At 29.1% G+C, this 26,921-nt stretch overlaps 1 protein-coding gene across 4 annotated transcripts in view; it reads right to left on the bottom strand.

The window, feature by feature from the left end:
* Positions 1 to 753: 753 nt before the first annotated feature.
* The window catches only part of LOC107162912 (inverted formin-2-like), a 57,871-nt gene continuing 31,703 nt past the window's right edge, over positions 754 to 26,921 (bottom strand). For 2 of the 4 annotated variants that reach the window (XM_015510068.2, XM_015510069.2), the window contains exons 3-15: positions 10,507 to 10,703; positions 8,741 to 8,859; positions 8,456 to 8,615; positions 7,698 to 7,852; positions 6,580 to 6,659; positions 5,441 to 6,405; positions 5,075 to 5,373; positions 4,884 to 5,000; positions 4,641 to 4,781; positions 2,919 to 3,100; positions 2,658 to 2,770; positions 1,969 to 2,144; positions 754 to 1,548 (exon numbers count right to left, since the gene is read on the bottom strand). In XM_015510068.2, coding sequence (XP_015365554.2) covers positions 1,333 to 1,548; positions 1,969 to 2,144; positions 2,658 to 2,770; positions 2,919 to 3,100; positions 4,641 to 4,781; positions 4,884 to 5,000; positions 5,075 to 5,373; positions 5,441 to 6,405; positions 6,580 to 6,659; positions 7,698 to 7,852; positions 8,456 to 8,615; positions 8,741 to 8,859; positions 10,507 to 10,703 — 2,920 coding nt within the window. In that variant the 3' untranslated portion in view covers positions 754 to 1,332. Of the gene's footprint in view, positions 1,549 to 1,968; positions 2,145 to 2,657; positions 2,771 to 2,918; positions 3,101 to 4,640; positions 4,782 to 4,883; positions 5,001 to 5,074; positions 5,374 to 5,440; positions 6,406 to 6,579; positions 6,660 to 7,697; positions 7,853 to 8,455; positions 8,616 to 8,740; positions 8,860 to 10,506; positions 10,704 to 24,308; positions 24,700 to 26,921 lie in introns of those variants that run through there. The other 2 variants (XM_015510072.2, XM_015510071.2) reach the window with 2 other exon arrangements.

Genomic DNA, 26,921 nt, shown 5'->3' with positions numbered 1-26,921 from the left:
TAGCATGGAACACAGATGAATACAACTAATATGAAATCTTTCCACCAAGCTAACTTGCTTTAAAACTCAAATTGTCATACTTAATTGTATAATTTATGAAAAACCTAAAGATGTAATCGTAATTGTTATAATTGCATTTAATTAATTCTTTGTTTATTTAGATACTTAACTTATCATTATATAGTTTGAATGATAATTTTTATTAAATATATATCTTTTATTTAATACAGTCAACAATCATTAATATTTTCAATATAAATTCATAATTCTTAACGTAATATATATATATATATATATATATATATATATATATTGTAATGATACCTAAAAACCAGTCTTGTAATAAATTATTAAAATACCTATAGTTTAATCATTTATTTGTATTCCAATAAAATTTTGTGTACATATAAAATGAAGAGTTCAAATATGGTTTTTTGAAAATTTTTTATTAGTGTAAAAGTACTTTATTTGTATCTTAAAACACGAATAATATTTTGTTTTTATGACAAAAAATAGTTTGGAACTATAAAAATTGGGATTTTTTAAATTCTTACACAGAGATCCAAAAAGGCTTGAACGTCATGTAATATCTTTATCCAAAGTTTCATCAACCATATAATTTATAAACATAAATTCTTGTACAAGTTAAAAACTTGTTAATATTTTACGAACTTTATTTAATACAACTTATATAAGTTAATTCAGAGATTAATTGAGTAATATTCAACTCAAAAACCAGAGGTTATCAAAAAATAAAATCATTTGAACTCATATAATGGCACGATAAAATCCATAAATTATCTAATGTACATGAAAATTTTAGATTCTAGTAGATTAAAACCTACATAACTATTGATATATAAATTTTTAGTTGTTTCTATAATCCTCGATAAGAGTTTATAAAAAATAAAAACAATAAGGAGACATCGTAAATGTTAATATCAATGTATAAATAAGGTGTTGATTATAATACTAAATTATCGTATAAAAAAAAGAACAAAAAGTGGTAAGAACAGTATATATGAATTAAAGTCAAAAAAAAAAAAAACAATAATTCATAAAAAAAATAGTACAGAAATTAAATAAGTATAAAATAACTGTAAGGTAGAAATTAAGATTACAATGTTTTTTTTGATAGTACTTATTTGCTAAGATTGATACTTTTGAATAGTATTTTGGTAGAAAGCAATATGATAAAGTATTTTTATATTTAAAATAATAATACCTAATCAACTTTCTGGAATTATTTATAATATATTATAACATAGATGGTGTGGAATATGCACATTGCGTGTGTTTCTTTATAAAAATTTGAATATTTGGTATGTCGTGTTAGATGTTCTTTTCACCTTCAGATTTTACACTTCTTAAATTGAACGATCCTCTCCTAATGTCTCGCAATACCAAATCCACTATGCATACTTCTTCATCTTTAGGTACAATAGATCCTCGTGCACGCCTCTTAACATTTGAGACGTCCTTCTCTTTTTCCAATTTAGCGGTAAGTATTTTATTCTTTTCCTCTTGAATTCTGCGGTTTATATTTTCCTGTTGAGCAAAAGAAAATTAACAGTTATTAACAAGATTGGTAGGTACATAGGGATTCAAAATGTGTCCATGTTTTTTAAAAACTTATTGAATTGTTATCATTTTATCTCTCAAACTATCAAACAATAGTTTATTAAGTAGCAAACATACAATAGCTTATGAGTAGGTATTCAATTGTTTGCGTAAAAAAGTAATTTGCTATGATATAACGTGAATAATGACTTATGAAGTGATGACTATAAAAGATTAGATCTCTAACTATAAGGTCCGTTACAAGTTACAACATACTATACTCAACAGTATTATATAGTCTTATGAAGGACTATTGTCCGTCCACATAGCGTTTTATTGAATCCGCGATAAGCTGCCTAACTAATTAAATGATTTCGAACATTAATATAATATCAAAAATGACCTTACCTTAGCAACCACGTCGATACGCTCGAAGAAATTTCCCAGCAAAGCAAAGCATTCTTCGATTTTAAATTTGTTAACGTCCTCGCCGAAATGGACAGCTACTCTTTGAATCACCTCCATCGCACTTTTATACTCATTGTTTAAAGTTTCGATATCAATGACGGCTTGCTTCATAAAATCTAAACAGTTTAAAAATATTTTATTTAATCGCTATACATTAACTACAACTCTGTTCATTATGAGAAAATAAAATGAGTTTGTACACATATCAAAATGCGTCGCACCCCCTCATCCCCCCTCACACCCCAACAAAAAAACACCCCAAAGTAGACTGACCTACCGGCTACCAATTGTTCGGGTCAAAACGTATGCTCGAAAAGTAGTTAAATTCACTAAGTTAACAGAGTATATACATATGTCTAATTCAAGTAAACAAAACAGTTTAGAATATACAATTGTCGTGATATTTTTTTTTTCTGCATACCTAACTATATTATTTAAGTTTGATTCCAATTTAATACAAATAAGCTGAAAAGTCTCGAGGTCAGGCTCATGTTTCAATGTATTACATATAATAGTAAATTTGTTGACTTTAGATTCAAACATTTATAAGTGATTCAACATAGGAAATTTTTCTAACATTTTGTAAAAATTAAATTAATTTAAATCATAATTTACACAATTGTACTTGCCTGAGAATTGAGCGCATATCTGTTTTTTCGTTTGTTTCGACAGCTCTGAATGCAACCTCTTGATCTGTTTTGTTTTTATGTTGATTTCGTCTTCCAACGATAAAAAAGATATCCTATAATGTTGGAACCATAACAGAAAAAATAAACAAATTAAAACCAAATTTGCGGATGACATCGTCTTATATATATTTAAACTTTCATGATTAAAAATATACGTATGAGGTTATGACCAAATTATTACATTGTTGTTATTATTATTACCTGGAGAGATTCCTAAGTGCCGCAGTGTACTTAGTGAAACTCAGTATGTCATCCATATTGTTCGTCTGCGCCACTTCGACAACGAAATGGAGAAAAGTAACCCTAGGTTTGTTGGCTCTAGTATCGAGCAATTTAGGCAACGTATCCAATGTAAATCCACTTGCGTTGCCGGCATAGCTTCCCTGAAAAAATAAAACGTCGTGAATATATGAAAAACAACTAAAACAAGGATGCATGCTAATACTGGCGATTAAAGCATTTTATTCGGATGAAAATGTATTCAAATAATCATCAATTGCTTTATTTTATTAATAATATAATTATGTTATTAGAAAAATATTTAAAATCATTTTTGTCGTATATTTATGTTTAAAAAATATCCAAATGATTACTGTTGAAAACTATACAAATAATAAAATGTAGAATATTCATAGGAATACATATAGTATACGTTCAAATAATTATCTATAGATAACATGTTGACCAAATCTAAATACAGAAATATGTAAAATTAAATGCAAAAAAATAAGGAAATAAAATGATTGAACAATCTACATAATATATAATGAAAATATTAAATAATTTTATCAAATAAAAAATGACTACCGAATAAGATAATAGGTATACAATAATAATAATTGATTTTTTAATAAAATATTTTTAAGCCGATACTTTTTTTGACGATCTATTGAATTTATAACTATAGTTTATACTGCGCTCTTTTCAAATTATTATTTGACTTGGTATATTAACACCGGGATTAATATTTAAAATAATTTGTGCCAAATACCTTTAAAAAAAATATATATATTGTTAAAATCTTAAATCTTGTAGACCTACCATAATTTATTGTAACTAATGACCATGTAGATGCCGGGTTTTATTTGATCAAAAAAAAAAAATAATAATAATAATAATTTGTAAAATATCAGTTATGTCAGGGGTCTTCAGCCTTTTTATGCAGCGGGCAACATATTTTTTAACCTTTTTAACCTTGCGGGCTACATTCGTAGTAAAAATTGTATTTTATATATAAAAATTCAGTATTATTATTACAATTTATAAAATTAGGTAATTAAAATTACAAATTATTATTATTAAAACATATATAGATAAACATTTTTTTTTAATTACAAATTTTTTATATCGCATATTTCCGATATCATAACTATTATTATAATTTTATTGAATTAGAAAATGTACATGCTAAATTTAAAATGTGATCACGGGCTGCATTTTATGACAGGGTGGGCCGTGGGTTGAAGATCTAGCTTAACCTATGTTATTACTATAAAGCAATTGTATAATTGTATATTTTTAGTGTATTTATGTATAAATAAGAAAATATGAAAAAAAAATTTAATTTTATGAGTAGGTATGTCCAGTTTGTGGGTATTAAAGTAGAAATTCAAAAGAGGCAAAATTACTTGTGACTTTTTTATCGCTAAAAATGTCTAATACTAGAATTTAAAAATAAATTAATACCTAGAAAATAACAGTTTTAAATATTATAAAATACCTACAACAATTTTCCCACACTTGAAATAATAGTTTTTTTTTTAATTCATGCAAATTCATTTTGGTTTTAAACATAGTTGATTTATAACGAACATGTTCAGTGGGGCCCTTTATCTTTTTTGAATATATTTTTCTAATTGGTGTTCATTTTTTGGCAATTAATTTTTATGCAATTTTATTAGATTCCACAAATATAATGCTTACAGCATTTAAGTAGTTGCCGATAAATAACACAAGCGACAAGAATTGTTTGAACGGCTGATTTTTTATCAGGTCATCGCACATTTCTTTTATGCTTTCCAGTTGACCGTGTATTTCCGATATTATGAAAGGCAGTTCTTCTTTCTAAAAAAAAATAAAATGCAGATCTTTAAAAATGTATTCAAAGCAGTATAATAATGTTTGTTGTGCACGAATCGTCGGTAGAATTATGTTACTGTAACGTACTTCGATCATAAGTTTTATTCTTAACTGGTAGTTGGGTATGCTATTGAGTTGTAGACAAAACAGCTCGGCCGATCCGATAATAGACTGATTAGTGTCTTTTTTCTTTATCAATTTTATCTAAAAATTCAAAACCAGTAAAATACTATGTTAATAAATAATGCTAATCGAATCGACTGAATTATCGTAGTTACTTCTTCGTCTGTGGGCAAAACCCGTTGAAGGCCTTTTAGTTTTTCAAGAGGAATTGACGTCCCATTTTGGAGCGCTTCTAAGATTTCGTCTGAACCGGATTTAAACTGTTTCAGCATTATGTTAATCGCTAAACTCCGATTATTGTCTAATATATTCACAACGTTTGCTTTGGAAACACCGTTAGGTGACAAAACTGCTGGTGAAGATTTTGCTCTGGGTTTTTGACAAAAAAGTTCGTCAATTTTTCTGAAGTTTATATTTAAATTAGGAGGGTCCGCTGACGACCAAATGGAGTTGTCTGTAAACACAAAAAAAAATTAAATAGTTAAATATGAATCGTTTAAATAAAACTGTTTCTACTTTACCCAAATATTGGTTGTTGACCTTGGTCCAGTTCAAAGTCTTCATTTTGGTTTTTGGTAATGAGTAGTATTTAATATTGTTATTCGTTCTTCTTGTAGGTACTGTCCGATGACCATCAGTAATACCAAGTCCCAACAATTCCATTGACGATGACAATGTTGTTAATGATTGAGTAGCTTTTCCAGGTACCATAAGTAGTTCTGAAGACTTCAATCCTGATATAGGAGGAGAAGGTGGTAGAGGTGCCAATGTTGGTAAAGGAGGTGGTGGAGGAGGTGTCATTCCAGGCAAAGGAGGTGGTGGGGGTGCCATGAATGGTAAAGGAGGAGGTGGTGGTGGTGGTGGTAGTGATTGTGGTGATATTCCAGTTGATGGAAGAGGTGGCGGAGGAGGAATTATAGGTGATGAAGATGGTGATGGCAGCGGCGGTGGGCGTGGAATTCGCGCTGAAATTGGAAATGGTGGAGGAGTTGGAATTCCTGAAAGATTTGACAGAAGTGGCGGAGGTGGTATTACTGAGCTTTCACATGATAATTCCAGCGATTTACAAGTATCTCTTTTTACACAGTTAACGTCTAATAAATTTGGACGGTTATTATTCAGCTCGGGATTACTGTCAACTACAGTAAGTCCAATACCGTCACAACAACACGCACGGTCGGTCTGAGTAAATATAGAACATTGAATAGGATTTTTAATATGGCGCCGGTTCGAATTAGTGTGTTCACCTAATTTGCTGACGACTGGAAGTGCGGGCAGTGATGGTCTTTTAAGTTTAATAGTGGTTCGCTTATCTTTTGGTATATTTAAGCTGCAACGTCGGGCATTCGGAGATAAACCTTTATTAAGTCTTTTCTCGTCAGTTTGAGACCCGGTAGAATGTGTTTTTGAAGTTTTCCGATATATATCCAATATTGCTTGTGGATCATTACAGATGACTTCGTTGATCAAATTCCAAATGTCATTACTGAAAAATAATTACGATTTATTTTGTTAATATTTCGTTGTGCCTATCTATTTTGTTTATCAACCTTGTCAACAAATTTAAATACCAAAGTATTTAACTATTATAAATTAATAAAAAGTATTAATACATCTTAAAACTATCAATATTGTAAATAATATGATTTTAAATATTTACATTTTTGTATCGCTGTAATCCATTTCAGCCATTTGCATTAAAATGTTTTGCAAATACGAGTCGTATAATGTATTTGATATCTATTGAATGAACAAAAAATTAGTCAATCGAAACAATATAATAATAACACGACCGGTACTTAAATATTATTTTATTATATTATATTATATTTTTATATTATTATAAATATTATGTATCATTTAAAATTAATACATTTTCACCATTGAGTTTATCAATACTAGTTTGTTAAGATAAAATATTCCTGATCTTAAATGAATTACAAATTAAATATTAAAACAATAATTGTTAGCAGTGAAAATCATTTATTGTAAACGATTAATTATTTTCAAATTTACCTATTTCATTAAGTATAAAATATATATATATATATACAATTATTTTAAAGTATATTATATTTATTCATATATGTAAGTACTTATATTTATAGATTCAATCAATATAGATCCAATTATTTTTATAAAATTTTGATACAACTAATCTGACTGCTTTTGAACTGCAGACTAAAAGAAATCTAAATTTTATACTACCTCTTAGAGAGGACTGTTCAAATACACACCACCTCACTTAAGTGTGTGTAATTTAAATTAATATATCCTTTCTACAAAAACCTATCACTATTTTATTATTAAAAAAAATACGATGTGTCCGGTATAACTATTATTATTGTTATTAATAGTTTGTTGTGTATTGAAATTGTGATATTCTATATCGACAAAAAAACTCCAACAAATGTTATAATTCATTCAAAATATCATCTTCTCCAATATGCATATTATATTTTATTGTAATGTAACAAAAGTCCGTTCCTATGTTAAAAAATTAAGTTAAATTATTTTATTTAGTAAAATTATACACGTCATACAGTTTGGACATACCCTTTGAAGAGGTGGTATGCAATTTGAACAGAACCTTCCAAGAGATGGCATGCAATTATTTAGATATTTCAATTCATTTTTTTTTTTTTTAATGTAATCGGATCACTAACCGGATTTTTATAAACTTTATTCGTCAGTTGATCAGGGATATTTTGCTAAATATATATAGATAATAGGTTTATAATCTAAAAAGACGAGTAGGTAGAAAGACTGTAATTTTACCTTAGACCGTAACTCATTTAATAGCTGTTGATGTGATTTCTGAGGAAATTGATTTTCGTCGGCCAACTGATGCTCTTCGAACACGGTGATTTGTATTTGTAATGCGTCATCTTCGTAACCCTCCATATTATCGATAGCCGTCCGTAGTCCAAGAGCTATAATACACATTCATATTATTTGAACAATATTGGTATATGAATATAGTATATGATAGTAAATGAACAGAAAAGAGAAGATCGAACAAAATAGGTGTACCTTAATCCATAAATATAACAGCATTGTAAAGTATTAGAATACAGAATAAATTATTCGATAAAAATATTGAGTAAAGTTTAATAAATAATTCCGAATTTCAAATATAATATTATATGTGTTGAATATTAAGAAATTTGTACTTAAATAGTTATTCAAATTATGCTTTTGATTGATTTAATTTTTATTTACTGCCCACTTATCACTCGCGGCATGATTCGTGAATAATAATTATTATGTATACCACCTACATAATATGTTATAATTTATATTATATTACAATGTTATTAAATATTGTAATATTTAAATTTAAAAGTTTGGTTTCAATTTCATATTAAAACTTATTTCATAGTAGGCATTTCAGTGTTTACACGCAATGTACGATAAGCATTGCTGTATAAAACATATCAACACGTAAAATGCATTTCAAAAGTATTCTTCAACATGCGGCGCGTTTTAAAAAGATAATCCCCATTATTCATTACTTAATAATATATTTCACGCACCGATCAATTCATTTCTGACGCACGTTCTCCTTCTAGGATTCTGTTCGACGAGTATCAAACAGTTGACGAAAGCCAACAGTGTCGTTTGATAAGCGAACGTATCCGCCAGCTGCAGTTCCATCACTACGATTTCGTAATCGTGTCGCAACTCTTGTTTCATCTGTACACAGAGTATAAAACCGTACGTGTCGTTAAACTGTCGCCAAAACGCTATTACATCCCATTGGTACAATATTAATGTACCTAGATACCTGATTATTATGATTTATGTTCATCAAACCTTACCTTAATGTGTGACAAAACAGACTTGACGAAAACCATTCCGTCCGAGGAGAACACGCACAACGCGCACAACAATTCGTACACTTGAAGCTTTATAGTTGTATTATTGCATACAAGTACTGCTAAAAATTAAAATATAGCAACACATCATTATTCGTCCATTGTTAGTGATAAATATCATTTATAATATAGATGATCGTGTAATGACGACCTATAAGTATATTTATAATTTATATATTATTATAGTACTTAAATTATCTAGTACATAATCATGTAAATTATCACGTATCCGGATTATTATTTGTTGAAAACGAATTTCATTCGATCGCAATACGACTACCTACTCGTTGCGAATTCATGCGTTCACGTCCATTTGCTTAAAGTATACCTAAACACGACAATACGTATCATAATCGTATCATTTAGATTGTCTACGTCGTCTATACAATGATTAAATAATTTCATTTAATATTATGCAAACAAATATTTTCGTACACGGGACAAAGGTCGTCACAGCAATCGAAAACAGGATCGTCATTAGTATGCACGCATCATTTATAAAGGAAACTCACTCTAAAATATAGCAGTCATATTATATAATATTGCGAATAATAAATTAAATTGTGTTATCATCCATAATAATGTACTCTAAACCATTGTTGAGTACAATAATATTTCCCTCTATACGTTAATAAATTAAACACTTATAGTAGGATTTATAAAATAAAATGAAAGATAAATGAAATAACGGTGTATTATATGTATAGGTAGTTTATACATTGTAACAAGCTCACTTGTAGAGAGTAATCGAAATTGACTAAAAATATGTAGAGACCAGGGAGTTTTAAATCGAGTATTAAAAAATAACGAAGATCAAAGTTTTCGTGAGTGCAGCAGCAGCGTTTAAGATCGCATGGTGTATGAAAAAACTAAGAAAAACATTCTTAGCCTCTGCTAATTAATATAATTTATGAGAAAGTTAAAATAAATAAATAGCGTGAAACTGATTCCTCGTATAATGTAGCACGTCTGTCTAAAAATGAAGTGAAAAAAATAATATTATCAATTATAGCCGTTATAGGTTGTCGATTATATTTACATGGCATGTTTATATCATTCTACACGCATTCATATCTTTTTAAAAATGTACATTATTATTTTTAGGTAATAATATAAGTACAATGGTAACATTGGTAACTAGTAATTGAACTTTTAAAATATGAATACAAATCAATGTTTGATTTTTTTAAGAAACACGAAAACAACAATGCAATCTTGTTTCGTTTCCAAGATAAATCGAAAAATATTATGAATTCTAAATTGATGATCTCTATATTATTTAATATTAACCATTTTTCAAAATTATATTTCAAAAATATTAAATAGACCAAATTTGTTGAGGAGAACAATTATGGATGAAACACACTGTATTAGGTATAATACAATATGTTACCGTGATTGTTCCATCACTAACTTTATTCATTTTTAATATGATTTTATCAACTTAATACACTCAAATTGCTATAATTTTTTTTTTGCATTTGCTTTAACTCCAAATCCAAAAATTAAATCTGCGTTTTTTCATATTTATTACAAAGTTTATCAATCAAGTAATGTTTCTATATTATTATGTACGTGTTAGGAAAATGTAATTATTTTACTGATTTCATTGAACATTTAAAACAGTTCAAATAAATTTAGTAATTTGATGAATAGAAAATATAAATGAAAATGCCATATATTAAAATAAATTAAAAGTGAAGACGAACCTGAAGCCAAGTACGAAGAATATTCCAAATGAGTTGATATGTATTTCAATCCGGTCCGAGACCTGACGACAGCTCGCAGGCATTCGACGCATTGCAACTGGTCCATTGTGTCCGTGAGTGATTTTCCGCCTGTCGCGCCCAAGCTGCTCAATAGCGTGCCCAAGCCATCTCTCTGCAGGAACTCTTCGATCCATTTCCTGTGACGCAGAAAAACAAACCACAATTTATTGATTTCTTTGCTTGTAAACGATCAAATAATGCGTCTAACGTTGTAATTATGTAGCAATGGTGGATAATCATAAATGGCGACGATATGGAGAATTTCACAAGAGATTATTTGATTTATTTGATATGTATATTATAATATAATATACGGAGGCCCAACATTACAGTTACATAATATACGATACAATTTAAGGTGGGTTACAAGTACAACGGTAATGTGTGGTGGATCGAGAGTAGTATGGACAGTATGGTCGAGATCTAGTAAGCCTTTGAGAACTAAACAAATTTCTATATTTATTTATACATGGCGTTCAGTTCACGGATTTATCATGATAACATGTAATATTATGACATCGGCGTTTAAATTTAATAATATAAAAAATATTTTCAATAATCTGACGGAGGAAGAACAAAAAAATATTAACATTAATATGCCTAACTCACAAACAACGACATTTCAAATCAATTATTTTTGAAAGAAACAGAAATGTATTTTGAACAAGATATAATCTAAAGATCACAACAGAATCCGGTGTAATTTGTAAAACTATAAACATAATACACTATATATAATATGCTACATTATAATAATATGATTTATTGCGGTCAAAGTAGATTTTTATAATAATAATACACGTAATTTACATAAATTATACACGTGATGTCCCATTGAGTAAGAATGGGCATCGTTTAATTTGGAATACGCATAGTCTTCATATTGTAAAAGAATTTAAATATTACACGGTAAACAATTTATTTACCGAAACCATAACATAATAGGTAGCTAAAAATAGCATTACATTTTCAATAAATTTAAATAGCTATGTTTGTAGATGAAATACGTTAAAAATAATGGAATTTGTGATGTGTTTACGTGTAGGTAAACAGATTATACAACCGGAACGATTTGACATAGAATACTACATCATGACGTTATTCAACCGTTATGTTACTATGGTATGTACTTGCCACCGGCTAACTTCAATCTCGTGCATACATTAGTCATATAATAATGCATATAACATAAGTGATAAGTATATAATATAACATGATTATTGTGGCGAACAAATTATCATAAAATACACACCGTAGGTAATTTTGATGTTGTAACAGAATTTTTGTTGACCAAATGATAAGAAATTCAATGATATCCGAGTATGTATTATTATAATATTGTACGTCTTCAAAATAACCTTGATGGTCCACTATCAAAATAAATTATCGTCTGGTATGGGACGCTATATATACAAAAGAATTCATATGAGATAATTTAAGTTAGTAATCTTTGAAATCGGATGTACACCACCATAGTGTGTAATGTGTATTCGATGCTGAGAATATTAAATTCCATAACATCTATAAACAACTTGACGTGTATTATTATTATTATTATTATGGTATATAAATGGTCTCGACAACAGTCATAGTCCACATGCACATTTTTTGGGCTCGTTTATAATAATAATTATTATTATTTTATTTTTTATTAGCATTCACATTCGAGGGCTTAAACAAATTACGTATACATGAAATAATATATATAATAATATGCGTGTTGACATAATTTTCGATTTTCACACCAACGGCAAACTAATATTTTTATTATTATTATTTTTTTTTTTATTTGTTACCATTTATTTGTTTAGATTTAAATCTATTTTATCGTTTTATAGCCTCTGAATTGTTGATTTAAATAATCGTCTAATCCGTTTAACAAATATAATAACAATATAATAAAACAAAATATGCATGAGAAAAATACAGTATACAAAAACGAACCATAAATAGTTTTTTTTTTAAATGAGTATTGTTGTGAAAAAATTGACTACACAATCCAAAAGCATTCATTGAGAAGCATCGGCGAATTCAATGAAAACTGAGTTGACATTATTTTAATTGTATTATGTATATTGTTATATTTTTTTTTTTTTTACATAAAAAGTTTTTGTGACAATAGTGCATTCTTATGTTAATTCTCGGGAAGACGCATAATATAATATCATAACGCCCGTCGGTGGCGTGTACGATTACATAGTTCGGTACGTGTTGTATTAGCGCGAGTTTAAAACAAACACCCTGGAGAATTTTCCGTGTCGACAAAAATTCGAAACGATTCCGGCAACGATGATATTACATGATAATTACAATATAACTACCATGATAGTGCGACATACAGGGTGTTACTGGATTTTCCTTTAATGTTTGAGAATGATCACATGTTAGTGCGAGTGGAATTGTAAACCTAAACATATATTACGTATTGAGAATGCGGGACCTTTAGAGGCACCTACTTTCAGGCTACCTACCTATAATACACATAGGTATGTTAGATTTAATTATATTATTTGTGAGTCCATAAATTGTTATATTAATGAGTTATATATTCATATTATTTATAATTTACTATATTAATGGATGTTCCAAAATACATTTTTCCCCTCAAAACCCTTATTTTTAACAAGTCACAAGATTTTCATACATGGCGTTCGTCATCAAAGAATCTCAAATCACACAGTGAGACATAAATTAGATAATTAAATAATATTCATTTAGACCACCACAGCTAATCTGTGCAGTAATTAAAATAATAATATATTTAACATTGTTCAACCATCATTGAGGCGTCAATGTTTTAAGTGTTCAAAAGTTAAATCATATTTATAATAATATTATTAAATATTTTACAAATACAAAATAAATTACATTGATATGTTTTTCACTTGCGCACTGCAGTTATAGATTGTGCATTATACGTGAAAGTGTGGAACAGTCCAATTATTAATTATATAATTTAATTTTAACTTCTATGTTATTTTATGTATAAACGGAAGTTGACTTATCAAATAATTATAAGATTAGGTATATGTAGCTTTAAACAATTCTTAAAATCTTGGTTTTATTCGATTCAAAAACAGTTTTAAATTTTTAAATTTATTTTGTTTATACTCGTGAATATTATTTTTATTTTTTATTTTGTTGTGGGAGGATGGATTGATCAAAATATGTTCCCAGCGTTTAGTTCTCTTAACTCATTGAATTATTTTGATTAGATAGGCATTAATTTTAAGATGAATTTTCATGATCTATATAATTTATTTAATATAATTTTATCTTATGGTTAAAAACATTTAAAATACTTATCATAATTAATAATAGTACGTATACACAATATACATATTATATTATTCCTTTTAGAAAATAATCACGTAACTATAACTTGAATTTGTTTTTTAGATTCTTTTATCTACGACCGGACCCTGGAATAATAGCATCATGAACAGTGTACAGTCGATAAAATCATAATAATAACAATAAAATTTGACTGCTCGCTCACTGCGCGGGTCTCCGCGGACAGCTCCTCATAAATCGGATTTGTTTTTAACGTCGCGCGGCTATAATAGGTACACCGTTTACGTCACGTCTTGGTCTTATATTATTATTATGTATGATACAAATTTCATCTTCGTTCCTGTACACGATATAATAATATTATTATAAGCACGTGGTTATTCCTAGAATAATCCTCTGCCGGCAATAAATATAGCTCATCTGAGACCCGTCACTTTTAAAATTCCAGTCTAGTTTCAATTACATAATCGTCACGGGATAATGTGTATACCACCTCCACACCCGTCTCTTGTATATCAGATATACATATGCATTATCATAATAGTAATAGGCAATAGTGCTAGAGTTAAACGGCGTGCAATATATCTAATAATATGGTGTGTAATGGCCGTCCACCGGAGTAGCGTTTGAAGTTCACGAACTCGTTTTTATGCTCTTATAATGTTATTATTATAATATTCATTTTGCTCGTCATCGTAATACTATAATATAATGTTATTGGCCATTACTGAACGCGTTTTATGTTAATGACATTCCGGAAACGTAATTCGACGGTGTTACGACAACGAAACTGTCACAGGCCTTTTTAAATACAATGTTTATATTATCCGCGTCATCGTCTTTATTTATTTCACTCATCAGCATCGAGCTCTCACTCTCTGTCTCTGTCTAACATCATATTATATTGTAATATCGTATTTTGTACAAATACTACCTATTAAAAGTGTACACACACGGAATAATCGTTTGGCCTGCGACTGCGGTGACTAAAGCGAACCAATTGTATTTCAATTTAATTTAATTCGTTAAGCCCTGTTCTGTCGCCGGACGATTTTTCTAAACGGACATTTTCAATTTCTGATCGTCACCACTCCCCGCCGTCTTATTTGTTCCAATTGAAACGACACACACAAATCAAAATATAAATTATCGTACAATTATTATTTCATCTTGTCACGGGCTAACAAAGACCATTGCATTTGATTTATAGGGTTTATATACATATGTTCAATTGTTGACGAACGCAAGCATAAGGGATATTTATTGGATTAGGTGCGTGGTTTGATTGTTGCGTTCGACTTGATAAGTATAAAAAAAATTTCACAGGAAATAATATTCGAGAACATATAAATCTGGACTTGAAAAACAATGTTTTGAAATATGAATTAACATTCATATTATAGAATATTATAACACCTTTTGGGATAATTAGTTCAATTCACCTTGCGAAACCGCAAATTTACCGATTTTTCCTAAGTTAACTTTAAAAAATATTCTGATCGTTAATAATCGTAGATGTCCATATATCACATAACCTAATGATTATATTACCTAGGTATATACTATACAACTATTAATGAAAACTATCCTTACCCCATAGCTAAATTATATACATTTAAATATAAACCTATAATATTCTTATATGTAATAAAACAGAAATATTAAGACGATAAAAATAAAATACTAACGATACTTTTATATAATTATATAAATATATATATAATTATATTAAATACATAATAAATATTATATACACGAGCGACATAATATTTTTATTGTGATGCACTTTGAATTACTGAAAAATAAAACGTAAAATAAATATTAATAAATGTTATTTTGATATTAAATATTAATAAACATTTTTTTTTTTATTTGTTGCATACCTATTAAACTTCACAAGACATATAAATTATAAATTATAATGTTTAAAACATTACAAGTAGGAATTTGGACATATGGTGTACAACCCGTGGATTTCACTAAGCAGGCACGTAAAACTAAGTTTAAATATTCGAATTTATACGTAGTATAATAATATTAAGCACCTAAGTACTGAATAAAAATATTCATATTCCAACAATGATAAACCTAGATTTTACTTATTTATTTATAAATTTAACGAGCGAATATTTTGAAATCACACTAGCAACTAGCCTAAACTAAAGTTTGAAAAAATGCTATAGGTTCAGACCATTTTTAAAGTAACTATTACACTTTCCAAAAATGTTGATAATATGAATAAATAATTTGCATCGTTCTCCAACAAATTAAATTAAATTTTGATTTAATCAGTTCGATTTTTATTTTAACTCGTGCATTATATTATAACTGTACAATTATATACTTATATTATGTTTAAAAATATATAAAATAACTGCAAGTGAATCGTAGGACGATTCGCGAATTAATGGCATTTGCGTCCCAGCAATTTCGCGTCGAAAGAATTTTTAAATTATTATTAAAATATCCAAAAAAAAAAATGGAAGCGCATTTTTTTGCGCTGTCTTTCCCAGTCGACTACGGCCGACACCCCAAAGTGTCATAAGTATATAATCACAGAAAAAAATTATCGAAAAATAAAACGCAAAAAGATAATATTATATAGGTCATTTACACACCGTATAAAATATTTTCTTACGCACAACATGTTGTTTTATTATTAATATATTATAATATAGTAGGTAACGAAAATACACATCAGCCGATTGAAAACTAGCGGAAACGAAATGAATTCCTGACCGAAGCCAAGTATGCGACGGGAGCACAGATGGTCCAGCCCTCGTCGCGGACGACACACGTACGATATAAAATCGGACAGTACAAGTTTGTGTGTGTGTGTGAGTAAACTAATCATTTTATTCAACTGGGCAGCGTCGACGGCGGAATACCAGTTATATTTTATTAATATTTTCGTATTAATACTGCTCGTGAGCATATTATGTCCCACACACCCATATTATAATATTATATTAATAGTAAGATATTACTATAAATGTACGTACCTACATATATAAACACAGGCGTAGATAATAACTTTACTATTCATATCTAACGATAATATTATTATTATTATTACGCAAAACGAGCTCTAAACGGTTCTCCGTCACACGCGGTGTGATAATATTATAAATTATATATACATACGCGCATAGGTGAGTTTATAAATATATATTCGCTTATATATGATAATATTGTCGTATAACAGACTGAATAGGAGAGAGAAAAAAAGAGTGAGAGAGCAGCGCGACGCCACCAGTGCCGCTGGAGAGGAATTCTGGGAAAAGGTCCCAGCAGTTGTCGCGCGTAAGAATTATGGAACAAAATTAGAAACGTCGCCGGCACCGAATATTTTGGCTTGTTAGGACGACGGATGCACTAAAAATAGTGTTCCAGGTTCGGCATGCTATGTGGCGCTCGCCTCACTGCTTTTAACTATGTGTGTTCACCTGCAGATAGTTAAATGTGTATGTTATTATGTACAGTGAAACCTCTATATTTATAGTGTACTATGTATGAATTAAAGTTCTATTATTCCCTAAATGAAATCTTTGACTGTACGCTCCATCAAGATGGTTTTATACGAAATGCTTGCACAGATGTGCATTGGTCGAAGTGATCCAAATTGCATGTGAAGGGATGTCAACACTATAATATTATACCATGTGTGTGTCCTTCCTATTCAATTTTAATAAAACACATTTATGGAAGTTTCTTTTTAGTTTAACATACACAATAAACAAGATGATCGTATAGTTTTATATGGTTTGTAGTATTGATTTCATAAAAAAAATATCTTATACAATTATTATTATTTAAAATTTAAAACTTTCTAAGTGGATTGTGGTATTTGGGAAAATTAAATGAGAGGTGAAATAATATGTAAATCAAAATCTAATATGATGACATCCCATCCATACTTCAACCACTGAGTATCAGAAAAAAATACACAAGATTGTTTTATATAGTGGCATAATGTCTAGGTATATGATAATAATACTATAGCGTTTTTGCATTATTTTATTATAATATACTATAATAAGTATAATAACAACTAACAAAATACTAACAGTAGAGACGACCGTGAAGAGTACCGAATTCTTTCTTAATAACTGTGTGTTTTCAACCGTTATAGTTTTTTTTTGAAATATTCGTATTTTTGAAATCAAAAGGTTGGATTTAATATTTTGAAGCTAAGTATTTTTACGATGATTTTTATGTTTAAACATCGAAAAATTAATCAAGCTATACCTTATGCCTATAATGTTTTGTATAAACTATACACTTAAAGTTGATAACTCATAAAAGTTTAAAGTTTAAAGGAAATAATCAAATAAATAATCTTCTCATAATACACTCGTATATCAGGCGTATAACCAGGATTTTTTAAAGGGTGGGAGGTGTTCTAATTTAATATCCAAATACAATTTGGAGGAAGGTAAACATTAAATATATTTTTAGTTTATATGACATGGAGGGAGGGTGTTCCAAAACATCTCCCCTAGGTACGCACCTGAACTAAATAATATATTAAAAATACATATATAAAATATATTATTAAATTGTTGAAATTTTTTATACATATATTGTGCACGTAATTAGAGAAGACTATTCTATTTGCGAAACTTTGAAATAAGTATTGGTGAATAATACTATCATTGCGATAAAAATAAATAAATAATTTGAAAATAAAATAATATAGAGTATAATACATTGTGATTGTCACGGAATATGATATTATTTATTTTCCTACAAAATCAAAAATTTTCCAAATAAAAGAACAGATTGAAAAAAAAACACCCCGTAATTATAATCAACCTAACTAATAAATTATTATACTATTAACGTGCTAAGGTTTTATATTTAGATAATTATATTGTGTATACGTTTGATTAGTGAAAAAAATATGTACCTCTATACTCTATAGGCTCTATATGTATATTATTAATTATTATATTGTATACACTGCATAAATATAATAACATTAGCAGCGTAGATACCTACCTATTGCTAGCCCGTCGTCATCGATAAAATAATATTATATACGAGCATTATTCGTAGGCTATTTCGCGTAGTTTCTAACTCTTGCTGTACCGAAAAATCGTATTTTCCGAGGCTTTTAAGCTGTATAATATTATAATACACAAAACCTCCATATGACTATTATTGTCATATACACATCACCCTCGGGCTTGAGCGCGCACCTATACAAGTCCAAAACTCATAAGCATTTACCGTTATCGACGCAGGTACACGGCGGTTCGAGTAGATAATATTATAGATAGGTATGGGTGGGTAAGTAGTGAGGCGAGTAAGGCGGGTAGATATCGTGGATCATGGCGTACCGTGCACCTATATACTACGCACTTCGCTAAAAAACAACACAACGCTAGCGTCGTCGACCGTCGTCGCGGATGATAACCTCCGGAGAAGAATCTGTTGTCGTCGCGGTCGTCGTGACGTCATATATATAACATAATATACGCGTATTCTAATGATAACAATATAATATACTATAATATAGTATATATATATATTTCAAGCGGAGACAATGACTATATTATAATAAGTACACGGGCGTGTAATTATAATATGATTGTAGACAGCTCCTACCTACCGCAGAAAAAATGCCGATCCGCTCCGGGGTGAAAACAACAATATAATCGAGTTATTATAAAATCATATTATTATACTGCTGTGTTGTCGGTATTATACTATTATAATATAGGTACTGCTGCTGCTGTTGTTGTTGTCGCGGATCGAGTCGTTTCCTGAACTGCAGCACGTTACTCCGGAGGACTTTTCGGCCATGTGTATAGACGTCGGGACTATGATCGTTTCGGGCGCATATGTATTATGATATACAGGTATTATAGAAGGAGGGGTTTAAGCGTAATATATACGTTATGATAAGTATAACACGGCTTAAGTATAATAAAATAATATGTGGCACAGTTTGGCCGACTTTTTAAACCGGCCCGGAGTGTCGATACGAAGTGGTCCATATTTAACCGCCTAGTGTCTACATTAATCATTCTCTAAGTAGGTAGATTATTGATTGTGTTTAAAAGTTTCAAAAATGAATGGTTTATACGAGTTCAGTCGTGGACCACACCACTTTTGTAGGTTGGTGTACTCTGCGTCTTTCTACACACTCGAATAAACTTTACAAATGCTTATGCATTGTTATATTTGATCAATATGAACAACAAATATTTATTCGGTACCTATTTATACGTCAAAAGTTTCCGAAAAGGATAATTCATCTGATGGCCTTGAATACAAACTGTATAGGTTGCCATTACAACAAAATGAAAAATAAACTAAGATACCACAATGCGGTACAATTCGTAAAAATATATATTTATTCGTAAACATAATTTTTTTGTGTAAATACTTCATATCACCTATGCGTAACCGTATGTACACTAAACATATTCCAACACCCACATAAGTTGATTCAAAAAATTAGTTCGACCATGTAAATAGATAATTCTGTATATTGTTATGCTTACGCACATCAATCTGGACAGTAGCTGCTTCGTACCAGGGCGCCAAACCCGCCAGTGCGATTTTCGTTTTGAATATGTGGGTACAACAACAACAAATAATAAAATAAATAATAATATGATGGCGATAATAATATCCTCACACCCGTGAACGCAGTTTTTGTTCTGTTGGACGCGGGTGCCCCTTTGTGTTACGGTTTGTGGGTCATAAATCCCGGGATAGTTACACATATAATATTACCATTATTATGTGTATACGCACAATATATACAAAGCGTTTGCATGTGAGTCTGCCCTCACGACTTCCGGCCACTCCTGTACGCACGAAGTCAATAATAAGGCTGTTTTTCCGATGCTTATATGTATACGACGACGTTCAGGCGGGCGCCGGTTCGGCAGCAGATCGGCTCGAGAGGTTTGAATATAAAAAAAAAAAAACTAATGTACCAATATATTATTATCATAATAATAATATGTCGTTAACGTTATACGGTAGCCAACACAATATAATATAATAATAATATGGTATATACCTATATAACATTAAATGCGCCCGTGTGTGTGTGTGTGTTGGGAGGAAACGCCTAGACCGCGATTAATTAGGATTTATTTGCGTCGAAGACTTAAACACTGCACTGCACGCGTGCATATTATTATATTGCACCTTTAGCATGTTAAAATCGTAGTAAATTACTCGTAAAAAGAATTTGAATAACTAGATTTCTCAAGAAATATTCCCAGAGTTCATCGACCATCACTTTCTATTATACCTAAACTCATCAGTCATCGATAAAATATTATATGATAATAATAAAAATGCGATGATAATAAAAATTACGAAAATACAACTACCGAATATATATTATTATTATTATTATTATTATAGTCATACAAAACGCCATTGGTCGAACATAATATATTTACGTATAGATATTTAGTGCTTTCAGAAATGCGATGGTATTAAAATGTGCATTATATTATATTATGTCAAATACCGCATTGCACTTCAGCTGCAGTATACAAGCATATTAACGACTTTCTATACAGAATTTAGTCGACGTTCTCATTAAGGAGCACCCCGTCAACCGTTTCATTTGTGCATATAAATCATGTTAAAAGTTACTTTTACAACGAAGTATTTTTTTTTTACCACCGCTTGCATAGTAGTAGTTTACTGCATAATATATACTTAAATATCCTTCCTACGTATTATCAAAATCAGTCCAAATACAATATGCATAATTATTTGTGTTCAATGTAATTTTTTCCGAAAACCATATTGAACTGTTTCAACACGATTTAAACGAGATCGCGAGACTTTAACTCTAGGCATGCTTGCCTACAAGTTATTATTTTACCGTATTCCAAAGAATCGTTTTTTGATGTATTATGAAAATGAGAATTTGACCAGAAATTTGTCCTTCACATAAAAATATACGTTAAACACGTACTTTATTAAAATACGTTATTACACGTTTATAAATGATTTATGTGCCACACAAAAAATTATTAACAATAATATGATCTAGACTTTTTGAAATATTTTCACATAAAATGAATTTTTTTTAGTTAGAAAAGAACACGATTTAGCAAAATAAAATTTTTCATTTAGGTATGTACCTACCCATAATTTATATATATACATATATTATAATGTGTATATAGGTAGTAATTATTTTTTGTGTAAGGTACATATTATTTCCCATCAGAGTCTGTGATTTACCGTCACGTGTAAAATAAAAACATTTGAGTGACGGGTTTCCAGTCAAACATGATGTGATTATGATAGTGAAAAAAACAAGCTGTGAAGGGATAAATACTTATAATGCTATCCGCTAAGTACTGGTGTGTAGGTACATATACATTGAGGTGCGCGTGCAGGATTTAAGGAATCTGAAATACTATGTGTATGTTTTATAAGCTAAAATGCATATGCCATCAGTGGCGTATTTTGGGGGGGTGTCCTCCATGTCTTGACACCCCCCGACATTTAAAAAAAAGTCCTAATATATTGTCACTTATTTTATAGTATACCATTTTTATCAAATGTAAGACTTCTTGTCAATTCCTAACATATTAATTTGTTAAAAAATTAATTCAATATCTTTTTACATTAGTAAATAATACTAAAAATTTTGTTTTTGAGGTTCAATAAATGTTGACACCCCCCGAGAAATCAACCAAAATACGCCACTGTATGCCATAATATAGGTACTTCTATAATATTTTAATCTACCAAAACTAATCTATTTATTTTTTAAAAACACATTAAAATAATATAATTATTTATTTATCACTGTTTAATCTGAGACCATGTCTGTAATACATGCAGTATTACGGTGCATAGTAGGTTACCACAACTAATAAAATATGTGGTCATTTTATAGATATACCTAGCGATAATTATAACCGTTTTTAATGATAATTTATCTTTCTGCTTATCTCCTGGTTAAAATTTTAGCTAAAATTTATCACGGTGACAAAAATATAATATAAGAAATTAATTACACGCCAGACAACTATAGTTAGGTATAGTAATGATTAATAATATATAATTAATTTTTATTTCCATAATTCTCTAACCTAATGTCTTTATTATTGTTGCTTGAATATACTATACTACACGACTACCACGATTTCAAACCTACCAAATAGATATATCCTAACCTAATAAAAGATAATCAGACCTTAACATTTTTGTTACGTGTTACACGAATAATGTATAATATAATAATATTATTATTATCTATCTGCAATATATAGTGGCATAATAATTAATAAATTATGCATGTGCATAGAGCGAAGTAGGTATAACCACCTGTAATCTGATTTTTCGTTTGAATACAAGTTACTTTTTTTTAATTGTTTACAGAATTCTTTTAGAACAACGCGCACGCGTCATTGTCCTGAATTTATTATTATTATGACACTATCGTCGTGCTAATAGAACAAGGGCTCGAGCAAGATATGATAATGATGAAATTAATGCATTAATTATGACGATGAAGTAGAAATTAATTACTTGCCGTATAATAATAAAAATGCACAAAGCAGGCATCGCGGGAAGACCACAAAATGTAATGTACATAAACAATAATTTAGTCAATACTAAATAGTATAACAACTATGACATTGAAGTGGACATTCATCGTCTCATCATTTTTAACAATTCAGATACAGATAATAGTTTTAAAAAATGTTTAAGAAAATATTATGTAAAATTAGTATTATTAGTCATGCGTCGTCGGTAAATAATTTCATTGAACTTTTTTCGCTTCCAATTTTTCAATAAAATAAAATAAAATATTGAACGAATATGTAAATGTTGTGTATTATATAACAATAAATTTCGTATAAAATATATCAAGTTGTCAACATTTCATTTTATTTGTAAAATTCTATATTAATATTTATTAATTGTAATATATCTCATGTTTAAAATAATCGGTTTATATAAAACAACACGAGATTTTAACTCAAGAACTACGATACAAATTGCACTTAAATTTACCTCGTGGTATCATACCATATTAAATTTAAAATTATATTTTAAAAACCTCACCTCCCCCCGAATTTGAAACCTCAAAATAGTGTCATTTCACGTCACCACATCCTTTTATTATACATCACATTTGTCAATTGTAAATAATATAAAGGACATAGACAAAATTATTCGTGTTGAAACGATTATTTAATATGCCTACGTTTGATACTAAGCTTGTACAAAGTCGTTCGGTTCGAGACATCGCATAATATGAAAATATAGAATTATATTCACTATTCAGCAATAATAATATAATAATATTAGACAACAGAATATTATATAAAGTTCAAATAATTTTCTATGTAAATTCATTACAGTGTAATTTGTGTGCATACACGCTATGAAAGCTATAAATTAGTAGGTATGATCTAACTATATATCTATAATGATTATATTACTTGTCTTGCCATTTTTGCAACTTGCAATTTTCCATGTTCGATTCAATCATTTTCCCGATATCAATCACACAACATATTTTATCGAATTCAAATTAAAACGAATGATAATAATAATCATCGTGCGGTTTTAATCGAACAAGTGTGGTTTTTGAAAAAAAAAATTATAAGTAATACAATAAATTATAATGCTAACAAGGTATATTTAATAAAAATTAAAACGTACACACATTAAAATAAAACACAATTTTAAGGTTAATAATTATTTTTATACTAAAAAGCCAATATATAATAATACAATATATTAAATCAATTAAACGCGTGTATATAATATTATTTTAATAGTTCGGAGCGAGCGGAAGACATGTCTACGCGAGGCGCACGACGATTTTAAAACTCGTTCACACACATGGTTCGGTTTGTGTACATCAGCCAAGATTGACTCCCACCCCTCCCTAACAGTTATAATATTGTTGGTTTTAGTCAGCGTTAAATTATCTTAGAACAAATGTTTATACATTTTTTATTGTTATTATTATTATTGAGTTATATACATCATACTACACTATATTATATTATAATAATATGTAATATTATATTATACTAGATCAAACGGTATAATAATAATTATAATATGTATAAAAGTACTAGGGTTTCATTATTTACACATTGTTCGGTTTTTTTTTTTCATGATGAGTTTGTGATATTTTTTCAATTAAGTATAGATAATAGATATGTTTTGAGATACGGCTAAAAATTTTAAAAATCAAAAATAATTTTGCGTTTGGATACATTTGAACTTAGTGATATTTTAAAATGAATTATATTTTATAATCGTAAGGTACATTTAAACGCGATAATATCAGCTAAAAACAATAATAACAGTAAATTAAAATACTCAAGACGCATATTAAATTCTTAAATAATGATTTTTTTTTTTTGTTTATAAAACCTGAGACAAAACAAACGTACTTTTTATAGTATTTACTTAAATTCCACCAGAACTATTAAAATATTTAACATTAGTAACAATAGTAAAAAATCAAAGCTTCACATACAATTCAATTGACAATAATGGTAAACATTCTTTAGCAAAAGTCCTTGTGCTAGAGGACTAAAATAATAATAATCTTCATAAAATATGTGCTTACATTATGATTTCATAAAACGCAAACTTGTAAAATACAAGAACTAATATATTATAGTATCATAGGATTAACCGCGTTTATCATCAGTGATTCTGAGGTTCAAAAGTGTTTTTAAGTCACACGTATAGAGACACTTTAGACACTCCAGCGTCCAAATGATTTTAAAAAAAAATACATAATATTATAGGTAGTTAATATAAAAATGAATCGTGTAACATTGTAAAGTCCGTAATTATTTATTTGAGTTATTTAAGTTAAATTTACATTTTACATAATCATGCCGTCAATTCTATAAATACCCCCAAAATATAATAAATATGCTATCGTGATAATTAAATAATTGATAACAATAATGCCATTAATGTATTTTGTTCGTATAGACTATGACTATCAACTTATATCAGCATATATATGTATATGTGGTCGACGTGTTTTCCTACTCAAATACAATTCTGATAATTCCGTAGGATTAGAATAAATGTTTATAGTGTGTGTATAATTATTAAGGTAATAAAATATGATTTATTGCACATTAATAGCGTGTACAGGTAATGGTTATAGGTACAGAGTAGCAGAGAGTATAATGCAATTATAGAGCTCCACGGTTATTATTATTATGATATCAATTAAATCGGATAAAAAATGTACGGCGTGTATAGATTACGAGTTAATTTCCAAATTTTTAGGAAATTGATTAAAAACTAATCAAGGCTGTAGAGATATTGAATTCCGTTTAATCAGCTCAAGGATTGATGAAAAACCAACTGTGAGGTGTACGCGCTTGTATAATAGGTTCAGTGTAAAAAAAATTAGATTTATAACGGAATAGTTTTCTGAGATTATGACGTGTAAAATGAACAACTTCAGAAATGCACAATAAGTTATTTTAAGCATATGTACCTATGCATATTTTACCTAAAACGAACACAACATTACAGTGAGTGCGGTTAATCAATTTTATTTCAAAACACCTAACGTGCTCGTTTAACCTGCAAGTTAATAATGTACAGAGAAAGTAGTCGCACGATTGTGAAAAAAAACCATTTGCGTTATCAAAACGGTAAAATATCACAATAAATTATTATTATTATCATGGGTACTCGTATCATTTTCGACGTCCCCCGCGATCCGCGTCCGGATCGCTAACTTGCAGCAACAGGTACAAGATAATAATATTAATATATTATGTTGCTACGGTACTGCTGCAGTAAGTGTGCAGTGTTCGAGTTGGCACAATAATATAATAATGTTGTAACGTAAACAAAAATAATAACAAGATGAACACCAATGTATCTAGTGTAACGCCTATAATTTATAGGCTATTATTATACGCAGAATCCGTACGGCTTGTTTAACTCAATCCAAAACTAGCTTAATACAATAATATTTATGAATGTTAGCTTGCAAGACTATAAAAAATGTGTAATGAATGAATTTATTTTAGTTCGTAGTAAATAAGACTGATTTT

The sequence above is a fragment of the Diuraphis noxia genome, unplaced genomic scaffold (assembly GCF_037042655.1).
Source record: "Diuraphis noxia isolate RWA-SAM2 unplaced genomic scaffold, SU_Dnox_SAM2 contig0002, whole genome shotgun sequence".
Lineage (NCBI taxonomy): Eukaryota > Metazoa > Arthropoda > Insecta > Hemiptera > Aphididae > Diuraphis > Diuraphis noxia.
Note: the sequence above shows the minus strand (reverse complement) of the source record. Positions and strands in the feature narration are given on the sequence as shown.